Raw genomic sequence first — 13,468 nt, 5'->3', positions numbered from 1 at the left:
CCTCTCAGCCACTTAGTGCCTCCGAAGAGGCAGAGTCTTCCCTCCCCTTCTTCACTGGATGTCCCACTTCCCAGCGCTCCCACCGGCCCCTCAACTCACACAGCTGGCTCAGCTCGTTTCTGCAGAGGCCATGCCGGCCCAGCCACACACCCACGTTTGAATTAGCCTACCCTACGGCAGTGTTCTCTCCTTTCTCTTCATAGAACTTAACCATGGTTTGCAACTGTCCTTCCACCTCCATGTTTATCCGTTTCCCCCACTGGATCGTCACTTCTGTGAGAGGAGAAACTAGTGTAGAGCATATGTACTATGCATATGCTCACGTACGCATACCCAGGGCGTGGCCTGCCAGGCATGTAGTCTGTGTGCAATAAATAATTGTTGCTTATTGAATTAATCAGTACATGTTTCCCAAAGGGCATTCCTCATTCGGTGTCTTCCCTGCATAATTTTTCAATAAATGAGATAAAAGGTCAATTTTAATAAAAATAATGACAGGGCCAGCCTGTGGCATAGTGGTTAAGTTGGCATGCTCTGCTTCAGCAGCCCAGGGTTCACGGGTTTGGATCCCAGCCATGGACCTATGCCGCTCATCAAGCCATGCTGTGGCGGCATCCCACATAGAAAACAGAGGAAGATTGGCACAGGTTAACTCAGGGCCAATCTTCCTCACCAAAACTAAATAAAAATAATGATATCTTTCTAAAACATATTCAAATATAAGTAAGGTACAGAATTTAAACATTTCTCAATAAAATCTGTGCTTGAACCATAGTATAGCCCCCTCTAGGAGACTATGAACTGTGTTAAAAATGCAACCAGAATTTTCCACTGGTCTTGAAGTATTTATTTTTAAATAGCTTAGAATTAGAAAATTTCTGATGACTTAACTTCTAACAGTGGTAGAAGTCAGAGGAGGTGAAATTTCTAGCCTCTGCCTATATGCAAACGACTTTGTATAAATTACTGGGTTATCCGAAATAGCTTAGAAATGAAAAGCTCAAGTTTCCTCAGCATCCAGGTTAACGTTGGTGTCATGTCCTATGCTGCATAACGAGTCTCCGATTTTCAGATAACTAAAATACATTTAGCACTGAGACTCTGCTCAGCAACCTTTAATGTTTCTTTGATTCACAATGTCAGAATCTTGGGCAGCCTCTGGGTTATTCCGAACATCAGGGCCCATCCTAGATATTCACACGGGCCGCATTTCCATTCTGAGACCTGGATGGCTCCCACGTCTCCTGCCCAGCCCAGTCCTAACCTGTGTTCTGTTTCCTCCCCAGCCCAGTGACTTCTCCGTGTCTCTCAAGGCATCAGGGAAGAACAAGCATTTCAAGGTGCAGCTCGTGGACAATGTCTACTGCATCGGGCAGCGGCGCTTTCACACCATGGACGAGCTGGTGGAACACTACAAAAAGGCGCCCATCTTCACCAGCGAGCATGGGGAGAAGCTCTACCTCGTCCGAGCGCTCCAGTGACGGCCCCGCACCTCTAGGCCTCCGGTGCCACCCTCACTCCCAGAGCCGGCAGATGCCCGGACGGCGGCGGCCCCACTCTCCTGCAGAGGGCCCGCTCTGCCGGTGGTGCGGCCTTTATTGGCTTCTTTGCCTGGTTTATCTTTTTGTCCAGGTCGGTTTGCTTCCACCTGCCTCCCCTGGGCCGTCCCAGGCCCTCACCCCCACGGTCACGCCACTGCGGTCCGGCCAGTTGGAAAGTGGGAGGTGGAGGAGGGGCGGGTTTGTTCACTTTATTCCTTCTCCTTTGGGAACAGCCTTCGTCTGTTCCAGGTGTTCATGCCAAGAGAACCCTCCTCCAAAGGACGCTGGGCGCGGTCTGAATGCACCGAAGCTGCCGTTATTAAGTGCACTCCAGCACACTCAAAAAGTGGGGTCCTCTTGCATACTGGGCAGCTCGTGGGGAGGTCCCCGGTCCTAGCAGCCCTTGTCCCGTGTCCTTTGCCCTTCCGTGGCCCCCAGACTGTGCAGGGAGTGGACGTGTATGCTGGTGGCAGTGCTGGAGCCAGCAGGTGAGGGGGCGGGGAGGAACTGTCCAGTGCCTTGGGCTGTGCTTGCAATAAGGAAAGAATTTCCTCGAAAGGCAGTGTGCAAAAGAGGGACCGGCGCCTTGGAAAGACAGATGTTTTGGTAATTTGCCCCCAAATGTGCCATCTGCCTAGTGCTTTTTCCTCTTGCCCTTCGGCTTGTTTAAATTTCACAATTATGTATTTAATTCTCAAAGTAATATGTATCTGTAGCCATTTGTTGACACTAATACGGATGATTAAGGAAAACAGCTGATCTTTGGGGAAGGGGAGCTACCAACACTTGACACACACAGACACACAGACACACACAGACACACACACAGACACACACACAAAATATATATATATATATATATTATTTGCTTTACAGGGAAATTTTTCAGGGTTTACAAGAGAATATGTGATTGGTAGTAAGAGACATACAGAATGTTTATGAAGAAATTGCATTTTCTTTTCTCTTTCCATTTGAACTTCTTTATAGTTTAAATATACAGTCTTGAGATGGCACATTCCTACAACTGAAGAAGGGGTCTTGAGACCTCCTCAACTTGCATACTCAGTTTTTTGGATATTGTAATAAAAAAAGTATTATGACAAGACTACGTGTGTGTTTCTCCTCGGGAAAACTGACTCACGGGAGAGTGATTACTGCCGCATTTACTGAATGCTCAGTGCCTGGAGAGAGACATTTTTAGAGAGGAGGTTAACAGATTTATTGCCTGTGTGTTTTCTTTTTCTACCAACACATTTTTGTATATTGAAATAATAAATTTTCATTAGTGAAACTCCAAGAGAAACCAGAATCTCAAGCGTGGTCTTAACTTGACTCTTTGGAAATTACTTATTAAAAAATATTTACCAAATTGTGGTCAGCTGGACGCACCACCTCCAGCTCCCCGGTCTTCGCTCACGCCTCATTTTCCTTCGCTCAGTCAGGATGCATTTCTCGAACAATCACAGTGGACCAGGACGAGGAATAGAGAGTCACATAACACAGGGTTTGTGTTCTCGTGGGCTAATTACAGCTAACGCAGAGTCACCACGCCCTCTGTGCCAGACACGGCGTCCCCGTTTATTCCTCATCACAACCCCATGAGGCTGTCAGCCCCATTTTACAGATGGAGAAAATGAGGCACCAAATAAATGCACGAGAGCACGTGGTAGGGCGGGATTGCAAACCCGGAGATCTGGCTTCAGGGCCGTACCCTTCCAGTGCCGGCATACGGAGGCTTCCAGAAGAAAGATGGTATTCCATGAGAGTTTGCACTTAATGTATGATTCCTGTTTCCTGTGAATGAGTTGTATCCTTTTGTTGCCTTTGATATAAATTAGAAGGTTGCTGATAAATCAGCAGTTTGGTGTCTGTTACCTGAGGTTGGGGCACCCAGTTACCTAAGAGTAGACAACCAGGCGAGCGAGGCAGCTCACGACCCTGGACAAAACCCCTCTGTGCCGTACCTTGTTCACGGATGTAACAATTCCTCCTGACTCTTCCAGGTCTCACTGTTGTGTCTTCCATCCTGACGTTATGCTAGAATCCCTCTAGAGTGAGTGCCTGGACAGCTGAAAGGCTGATTGACACATGGCAAGTCAGGAAGAAACAATGCAAGAACACAAGACAGATGACATTTTGGCTCCAGGAACTTCTTTAAAGCTTATAGTTATAATTGACAGTTATGTTCAGTTTTGTCCCAAACCACCGTGGGAGAGTCCAGCTGCCTGGGGTAGATCAGTGTTATTATAATGAAGGATCCAGCACCAGGGGCGTCCTGGCACAGGTGGACCAGTGGAGGGGGCATTGACTTAACAGTCCAGGATGAGCCTGTTGATGGAGTGGGAATGTCAAGGCAAGAGTCTTGTGTGGTTTGGAGTGTGGACACTGCTCCATCCAGGTGGCGCTTCCGCCATCACCTTCCTGCGTGTCCAGAGATGTCCTGAACAGGTCTCGTTTTGCTGCTCCCTTGCCTCTTTGCACAGACAGCAAAGGACAATAAAGGTAAGTCACTTTTTAGTGATGTGACTGCTTATATGTTTGCATTGAATGTGCTTTATTTTTCATAAACAGCCCTGCTGAATTATGTAAAGAACTACAAGCCGTTTGCATGTGGCTTATGTCAAATGCCATTAAAGTTTCTTGGAAGCTAAAACTGTCCATCTTTTCTCCCAAAGTGCATCACAAATTAAAATCTGAAATTATAATTCAAATCTTTATAGCTACCGAGGCTCTGACATTTCCAAACAAAGCATTTTTGGTGCCAGTACGATTTTGTCTTTGGTTTCTCCGTGCTCACTGGTTTAGAATTTACTTTTCTACATTTTCTACTGCCCAATTTGCCAGAATGCCAAAATAATTTCTTATGAGCAAAGTTCAGAACCAGAGGGCAGAAAAGCTTGAACACCTTCTTTTAAAATACTGCTTTTCAGTAGACATAGATCCAGTTTGGGCCGTTTTCTCCCTAGAACCCAGCGTCGTTCACTTGTTAGCGTATGATTGTGTAATTCATGTGGTCGTTACAGTCCTCACACCTTGCCGGCATGCTGCCTGCTGTCCCGTGAAGCAGCCTCTCTCTTCCAGACGTTGCAGCCCCTGCCCAAAGGCAAGCATGGCGGAGGGCCAGGCTGTCCTGTTAGCCCTGTGGCTTCAGAGAAATTGTCCGGCTTCTCTGAATGTGTCTGCTCATGAGTAAATGGGGCTGCCCTCCATCTGCGTAGCTCACCGGGGTGTGAGGGTCAGCGGGTCGAGCCCTTGAGCTCTGTATGGCATGCTGCACAACAGTGATCGGTCCAGTCAGGCCGCCTGTGTGTCGCATAGTCCACTTACCGTTCTTCCTCGTTTGTTGGAACTCGTTGGCACCTCGCTACCCATGGGCTTCCTCAGAGAGCCCCACTGCAGAGCTCTGGGTCCTTAGGAGCCTCGGTATGGTCCTTACCTAGCAGTCTCAGAGCCAACCGCTCCTGCTTTTGAGAACTCTAAGTATTTGAAGAGGTATTGCTCCAACAAACTCCTCATTCTAAATACGTGGCCCATCTTTCTTTAGAAGCCCAGGCCCAACAGCCGTACTTGGCCATGCTCAGTTCTCAACTTACATTCTTACCCCAGGTAGTTGACGAATTCACATCCCTAAAGTAATCCTCTCTTGAGGGGAGACATCTTTGTTTCCTCCTTGGCAGGGGGTGGAGAGGGGTGTGGAACACCCTCTGGGTTTCATGTGAGGGAGTCCTTATATTTCTCAACCTGAGCTGACAACATCATAGCCATTGAGTCTTGGGCAAAAGTTGAATATAGTAACCAATGTCCAGAAAACCTTTGTCCTGTCTTAGCTCTGGCTGCTGTAACAAAATACTGTAAACTGGTAGCTTACAAACAACAGAGGTTGGTTTCTGACGGCTCTGGAGGCTGGAAGTCTAAGGTTGGGGGACCAGCATGGTCTGGTTCCCATGAGAGCCATCTTCCAGGTTGCAGATGTCTGACTTCTTGTTGTATCTCAAATGGTGGGAAAGAGGGCCAGCTAGTGCTCTGGTCTCTTCCTATAAGGGCACTAATCCCATTCAGGAGGGCTCCACCCTCATGACCTAGTCCCCTCCCAAAGGCCCCTCCTAACACCCTCACACCAGGGCTTAGATGAATGTTGGGGGGTGTCCACCTGCAGTCCGTAATGCTCTCTTCTCAGCAGCTGGTGTTCCCACTGGTCTGAGGAAGCTGGCCATTGGAGGGCCAGGGGGTCGGGGGCAGGTGTGTGCATTTGTGGCATGCTCCCTGGAGATTCTGACAGAGGTGGTTTGGGGCCTGCACTTGAGGGACTATTCTAGTCTACTTGAAAACTTTGGGGAGATCACTGTTCCCACTGCTTGTGCACACTCTCACGTTGCTGACAATAGACACCTACGGCTTGTCCTCTGGATCGTATAGATGGGAATGTCTGATCTTGAATGGCTAGAATGGTCTTTTTTTTTTTAAAGATTGGCACTTGAGCTAACATCTGTTGCCAATCTCCATTTGTTTTTCTTCCTCTTCTCCCCAAAGACACCCTCACTGCATAGCTGTATATTCTAGTTGTGGGTCCTTCTGGTTGTGCTATGTGGGACGCCGCCTCAGCATGGCCTGATGAGCGGTGCCATGTCCAGCCCGGGATCTGAACCAGTGAAACTCTGGGCTGCTGAAACAGAGCGCGAACTTAACCACTTGACCATGGGCCATGTTTTTGGGTTTTTTTAACAGTCCTTATTTGCCTTAGCCTCCATTGGGATGTCTCGTATCACGGCTCCTAGCCATCCAAGCTACTGGAAAGATTTATTATGCTCCAGCCTGGAGGATCCTGTTACTTGACAGTAAGTTATTACTGAAGATGGATGAGCCCAGCAGCTGGTATAAAAGCTCACTTTGACAGCTTTTTAAAACACACGGCATCCTCCCTGGAGGTGGGCATTTGGCCAACTCCTCAGCCCAGGGACCAGGATCTGCAGCTAAAGTCAGGAGCCAGAGCACCAGAGCCTTGTACTCGAGCTCCCACTGATGGGGGAGGGCATATGACCTTCCAAAAATAGGTCATGCCCAGAGGAAACCCCAAGTCCGAAGAGTCAGTGGTCCTACGTTCAAGGTCGTTGAACCCCTTGAGTTTGGCATCCGCCAGCGTTTAAGCCTGGGTTCTGCCCCCTACGGTGGTGTGGCCTCCACCGAGCTCCAAAACCTCTGTGCCGTAGTGGCCTCTGAGACAGTGGCACAGAGCTGCACTTTTTGCACAGCCAATTAAGGATGATGTTATAGTTGTTAGACATTATTATACATGTAGATAAGGTGAACTGCTTTGCATAATAATGTAGAATACTTAGAAATTATATAACTTGTTAAATGATTTTAATGAAAAGGGAAAAATAGATTAATATGCTAAATTGTTATCTAAATGAAGCCAGTAGTAATCCAAGTTTCTGGACCACATCTGGTCCAGAGGCACTGTATCCAGATGATTTCAACCTAGGACTCCATCTAGTCACAGATGGAATTAGATGCCAGAAGTATTCGTTTCTACAAAGACAAGGAGTTCCCTTCCAAAGCTGTGAACAGTAGAGAATAAGCAAGGCGTGGCCTCGACGTAATGAAACCAATTAGAATATCAGCCCAACCAGAATGCAGGTGTCCAAACAGCATCCAAGTCATGTTAATTCGTCACAGTGGGTGCATTGGGTGTTGGAAGCTTAGGGGCACTATCTTTGCTAAAATGCCTTCAGAGCTCTTTCGAGAAAGGTCCACCCACACTGTGGTGTAGCCTTTGGCTCTGGGTGGTAGATCTTTAGGGTTGCTTTTTCTTCTTTTTTGAGTTGGGGATGGTGATATCGGTTACAGAACTATCTAGAAATCATTTTGAGGAATTGGAGACATTTTATTTTCTTCACGCTTTCTAATATTTCCCAAATTGTCTGCAGTGGGTATGAAATATCTGAATGAAAAATACATTATAAAAAATTCCTATGTATTTTAAACTGCATGGACCAAAAGTGGATGAGCAAAATCAATGCTCTATTGGTTGTACTGGTTGTAGAAAAATATTTAGGAGAAAGATTTCTGCTATGGACTTTGCTTGGTTTCCTGATGGTCTTAGAAAATAATTTTATCTTTAGTCAATATTTTCATCTAAAATGCCTGTTAAAAATGTGGTTGCCAAATTGAAAAATGTAGAGAAGTCAATTAACAGCATGATGGATGTCGCAGACTACTGGACTCGTAATCCAGGTCATCTAGGAAAATTTCTCGAGCACCTTCTCAACGCAGCCTACCCTGACCCCTTATTTTTTTTTCCCTATAGTCTTTATCAGTCTCTGACATACTGGATAATTCAGTTATTTACCACGGTTATTTTTTACTATCTGTACACACACCCCCCTCATACGGCTAGAATTAGGTTCCACAAGGGCAGAGAGAGTTGTTTTGTTAACAGGTGTAACCAAAATAGAACAGTGTTTGGCACATAGTAGATACCCAGTAGATGTTTATCTCATAGCTCTGAATGAATCCAACTGAGAGAAAAGAGCGGTACAATTTTGAGTCCTTTCCTATCTGAAAATGCCTTTATGTAGCCCTTGAAAAAGAATGCTTGCTTGGCCGGATATGCTTCATGCATCACATTTTTGTCTTTCAGTATTCTAGCTGAAGTTCCATCACCCTTTTTGGCATCTAGTCAAACCCGTTCTACCTCCATCTGTGACAGCATCTTTGTCTTCCTCACCTGCATCATCTGTTCCCACCTTGCTCCATTAGCGCCCCTGCACCTCCCTCCAACCCCAGCACCACCTTCTTCCTTCGTAAGGTCCTTATCCATCCCCGCTTCATACTTTCCTTTGCTCAACCACTAGCAGTTGGGTCTATTTTCTTATTGCACTCTGCTATACTGGAAAATGACTTTTAACCACACTGCCTTCACATGATGTCTTCCCTCAACCATCTATCCTCCCCAAACCTCTGCTTCCATCTCGTCACTTAACTGCTGGAAAGGCTCATTGCTCCCTCCTGTCCAACAGGGACGATGAAATCTGACCTCTAGACTGCTGATGTGCTCCAGCTGCCCTTCGAACCTCAGTTCTTCAGCATCTCCTGATCAAAACTGTCTTTTCACAGTTCCACCAACAGGCGCAGCACGGGTATACGCGTCTCCCTGCGCTTGCTCACTCCTTTCTGCAGCCGTTTCTGTAGTAAGAGTAACGTCCTCTGCCCATCAAGCCATCCCAGCTCCGTCCCCGTCTCCTCCCTGCTTGTGCTGCCCCTTCTCTCTCCAGAAGACCTGCAGCGGTTATCTGGCACCAGGGCTGTACGTGGTTGTTGCTGGCCTACCTCTCTGGTGTCTGTGTCTTTTCTCTCCCATCAGACTATCAAGAATTCTAGTTTGGGTTGAACAATATGAAATCTCCTTTTCTTTCCAGGACAAAAATGGTTAAATATGGGCAATTTCCTATGGTTCAACCTAAAAACTTTTCTCAAAGTTCTTAGTGCTGTATTCCCTGTACATAGTAGGTGTTCAACAAATATTTATTAACGGCAGAAAAAGAGAACCTATAAAATGAGAAGATAACAACCTTCTCTGTAGCTTGGAGTTAAACCAAACCCACTTTAAAACACTGGAATGGAAGCCTTGACATAATCAAACGTAGGCTACAAGGAGTATACTCTGGGTGCCGGTGGTACTTTGATGTACCCTGAGCTTGCACACGCAAGCCTTGGAAGGGACAGACCATCGGGCTCTTGTGTCTCCATCTCTGATTAAGACTATGTGTTGTCTTAAAATGAGCCAAGGTCTCACTCAGTAGAGCTAGTATTTCTCATCTGTCTAATCTACCACAGAATTTCTCGAAAATCCCTTAAATTGGAAACAAATGTGGCCTGTGACCTATTGTGACTTTTTAAAAAATTATGGCAAAATACCCATAAAATTTGCCATCTTCATCATTTTTAAGTGTACAGTTCAGTGGCATTAAATACATTCACAGTGTTGTGCAACCGTCACCACCATCCATCTCCAGAACATGTTGTAGCATATGTAGCAACTGGCTTACTTCACTTAGCGTAATGTCCTCAAGTTTCATCCATTTGTAGCATGTGTCAGAATTTCCGGCCTTTTTAAGGCTGAATAATATTCTGTTGTATGTTTTATTTTATTTACCCGCTTATTGGTCGATGGACATTTGGATGGCTTCCACCTTTGGATGGCTATTGCGAATAATGCTGCTCTGAGCATTTGTTCTTAGTGCCGGGGAGTGGATTCTGACTCCTGGAGACACTGTGGACAGCAGAGCGGACCCCTGCCTGGTCCTTCTGCGCCATCCTCTCACCTTCCAGCGCTGCATCAGACAATGCTCCGCTGCTGTTCATAGGGTTTTGTGGCCAATTTTTCAGAAGTGGGTGGCCAGTTCCTTCTTCCTAGTCTGTCTAGTCTGGAAGCTCTGCTGAACCCTGTCCACCATGAGTGACCCTGCTGGTATTTGAAATACCGGTGTCAGAGCTTTCAGCATCACAGCAACACAAGCCACCAAGTGTGACAACTGACAGACAGGAGGTGTGGTTCCCTGACTGGGAACAAACCGAGGCTGAGGCGTGAGAGCGTCAAATCTTAACCACTAGCCCACCAGGCTTGGCGCTGTGGGCGTGGGTGTTCCGTATCTCTTCAAGTCCCTGCTTTTAATTCTTTGGGGCACATACCCAGAAGTGGAACTGCTGGATTATACAGTAATTGGGGGGGGGGGGGAACATCCATAATGTTTGCCACAAATGCTGCACCATTTTATATTCCTACCAACAGTGTACAAGTTTCCAATTTCTCCACATACTCCACAACACTTGTTATTTCCTGTTTTCTTTTATTTTTTTTTTGAGGAAGATCAGCCCTGAGCTAACATCTGCTGCCAATCCTCTTTTTGCTGAGGAAGATTGACCCTGAGCTAACATCTGTGCCCATCTTCTACTGTATACGTGGGATGCCTGCCACAGCATGGCTTAACAATCGGTGCCTAGGTCTGCACACAGGATCCAAACTGGTGAACCCCAGGCCGCCGAAGCGGAACGTGCGAACCCAACCACTGCGCCACCCGGCCGGCCCCTATTTCCTGTTTATTTGATAGTAACCATCCTAATGGGTGTGACTGTTGTGATACTTTTATAAGGCTTAGAGAAAATGTCACATCGTTAGGACTCAGTCTCATGCCCATAACTGCATGTGGGAGCTTAAACTTAAGTGTCTGCACAGCCCCAAACCCACACACATCTCGGCGTTAACAAGTATATTCAACTCACATTAGATTATCTTGAAAGGTTACTTTTTATGTATCTTGATCCATATATTTAATGCACAGAGTACAGTTTACCCTAAGATTAAAAAGATGAAATCAGAAACAAGTGATCATGACACTAGAGATTTGTCTTAAAAGGAAATTGATTCTAGAAAACAATTAACATTTGAAATCAGCCAAAGTAGGCAATAAAGAATGTAGTCTTGTCCTAACAGTCACCACTTCCCTTCTGCCTGTGACTTTAATGGATTTAATCCCTTAAAATGGAGACAGGCAATCCACCCCCTGCCCCACCCCGGGGATAGTTTGCCTCCAGAGGATTCTATATGTCTCTGACGCCCGTGCTCTTTCCTGCGCTCATGTGCTCTTCAATCAACGGTGTTCACCGGCTGGTCCCTGTGCTGCTTGTTTACATGCCAGTGCAGAGCTGATGGAGTGGGTAAGGGGCCATCCAAAGGAAAGAGGGACCGAGGGAGAGGTGAGGACTGGACTAGGACGGAAGGAGCAAGCCTCTCTTTCACTACGGGGAAGGAACGGTGGCACCGTTGGCTTGTGGATTTGCTGACCAGACGGTGATGGGGTGCCTGTCTGATGTCTGCTGTTTCCCCCGGAAGTAGCAGGCTGTCAGTGGGCGATTTTTGTGTCCTCAAGGATGGCTTTTAAATATAGAAAAGATTATCCAAAAGGAAGTTACTTGAGTTAAAAAAAAAAAAATTAAGGTTACCAAACTCTGGTTCTCTTTTAAGTTTTTAAATTCAGTTTAGCAATCTTTTTCTTCTATTTATAAACCCAGCATTAAGCAATTCCTTTTACTTGCTTTGATTAATGTCTATTTTCATTTTAAAAGGAAATTAAATAAACTCCTCTAAGTATTTTAAATTGTATTTATATGTCTATTAATTCAATTTCCTTTTTTAAGTACTTGTTATCTCATTAACAAACAAACCTTTCCAAGTACTTAAGTAATCTTTGGAAATCTAATAAAGTAAACTTACAAATATGGTGAGTCTTAAATTCTCTTAAATACTCTAGTGCTGTTTATACATCTAGTAAGATTTCCACCTAAATTCAATTACACATTTTAAATTAACAGGCCAAATTCCCTTAAATTTTACAAATACATAAACTACCACTATGCACAGATTTTCTTATCTCAAAAATATCAATGCTATAGTTTAATTCTCTTAAGCATTTCTATATTTAATTCGAAATCTTCCTGGGATTCAGAAATATTTAGCTACAAAAGAAATCATCCTCATCCCCCACAATGTTGGCAGCGCTTTCCTAAGCGGTTTCTGGGTTTGCCTTCTCCTCAGGGACCTTCTGATGATCAGAGAGGTCCCGGCGCCCTGACTCCTCTTGCTGCGGCCCCGGGCAGGCCGAGTCTGCGCTCCTTCTGTGGTCGTGTTGTCCCATCCAGCAGGTACTCCCAGCCCACACCCCTGCATTCCGGGGACCCTGTTGCTATTTCACTACTTACGGGGTCTGCAATGGCTTCCCATCGACTAGATGTGCCTGATCTGTTTCCTGGCCCACTTTATCAGGGATCATTTTTCACATTGTCCTCCGGCTGCGCCTCTTAAATCCACGTCTAGTGTCCAGTTGAATCTCTTGTGACATCCTCTGGTTCTCAGGTCATCCCAGTGACAGAGGCAAGGCCATCAGCTGAAGGGGGTGGCCTGAGATGGCCCAGGGGTGAGGGGGTTGAGGAGGGAGGAAGCCCTGAAGGCGCCTTCGAGGAGCAGGAGTGTTGCATCGGCCTTACGGCTGGGACGCCCCCAGAGGGTGAGCACTCGGGTGGGGCACATGCAGCTCCTGATGGCTCTCCCCTCTTCTCGGCTACGTGACAGAAGGCAGGGTGTTTGTTCTGGGCTGACGGGCGTCCCCTCACCTGTTTGTTCCAGGCTTACATGTTGTCGTAAGAATGTAAGTGCACTCAGATCACTTCTCAAGAGTCACTCGGTGTTCACGCCGTTTTAAAGAAAACCAAACTGGAAATTGTAGAGGCGGCTTTATAGGGACTTAGCCAAGAAAAACTGCAGCATTCCAATTAGCAGACCCATTCTCAAAAGAAAGGCACAGGCCTGACTCAAAAGATGGGTGAATTAATACCCATTTGAATGTTGAAAACTAAAATAACATGTTCAAACGTCTATGTATCATTTTTTTTAGAACTCTCAACTTTAACCTAATTTTTTAACTTTTTTAAAACTTTTTTTATTTAAATTACCAATTGCCAGATGAAATCACATTGGGTAATATACCCCCTACTACAGTCGTAAAGATAAACCATAGGATCTAAATTGGATAAAGGCAAAAGTAAAGAGGAATTGATGAGGAAAGAGAGGATCCCAGGGACCAATGAATTTGGAGTCTAGGTGATGGTGACAGACGAAGCAAATGAATTGGAAGGATAATCGACTATAGCTGGAAAATAGGACTTGTGAGTTGCAAATTTGGAGGCGGTGCAGTCAGTGATCAAGAAGAGGAGAAAAACGTCGTTGAAGAGAAGAAAGTCAAGAAACTGGATTCATCTGGATGATCTTGGCCAATTCTTGCTCTTTAAAAAAAAAAAATGTATTTCAGAGGCTTGCACTCACGCTGATGGTCAAGCCCATTGCTTCTTGGGTGGAAGCACATTCATGGAAT

General features: G+C 45.8%; 1 protein-coding gene across 5 annotated transcripts in view; it reads left to right on the top strand.

Moving 5' to 3' along the window:
- Positions 1-2,646, top strand: part of NCK2 (NCK adaptor protein 2) — a 143,507-nt gene extending 140,861 nt beyond the window's left edge. For all 5 annotated transcript variants that reach the window (XM_070511538.1, XM_044773077.2, XM_044773076.2 and 2 more), the window contains one exon: positions 1,287-2,646. In XM_070511538.1, the coding sequence (XP_070367639.1) occupies positions 1,287-1,481 (195 nt within the window). In that variant the 3' untranslated portion in view covers positions 1,482-2,646. The remainder of the gene's footprint in view (positions 1-1,286) is intronic.
- The last annotated feature ends 10,822 nt before the right edge of the window (positions 2,647-13,468 follow it).

This window comes from Equus asinus, chromosome 6, assembly GCF_041296235.1.
Source record: "Equus asinus isolate D_3611 breed Donkey chromosome 6, EquAss-T2T_v2, whole genome shotgun sequence".
In the NCBI taxonomy this organism is placed as follows: domain Eukaryota; kingdom Metazoa; phylum Chordata; class Mammalia; order Perissodactyla; family Equidae; genus Equus; species Equus asinus.
This window is presented reverse-complemented; position numbering and strand designations above follow the sequence as displayed.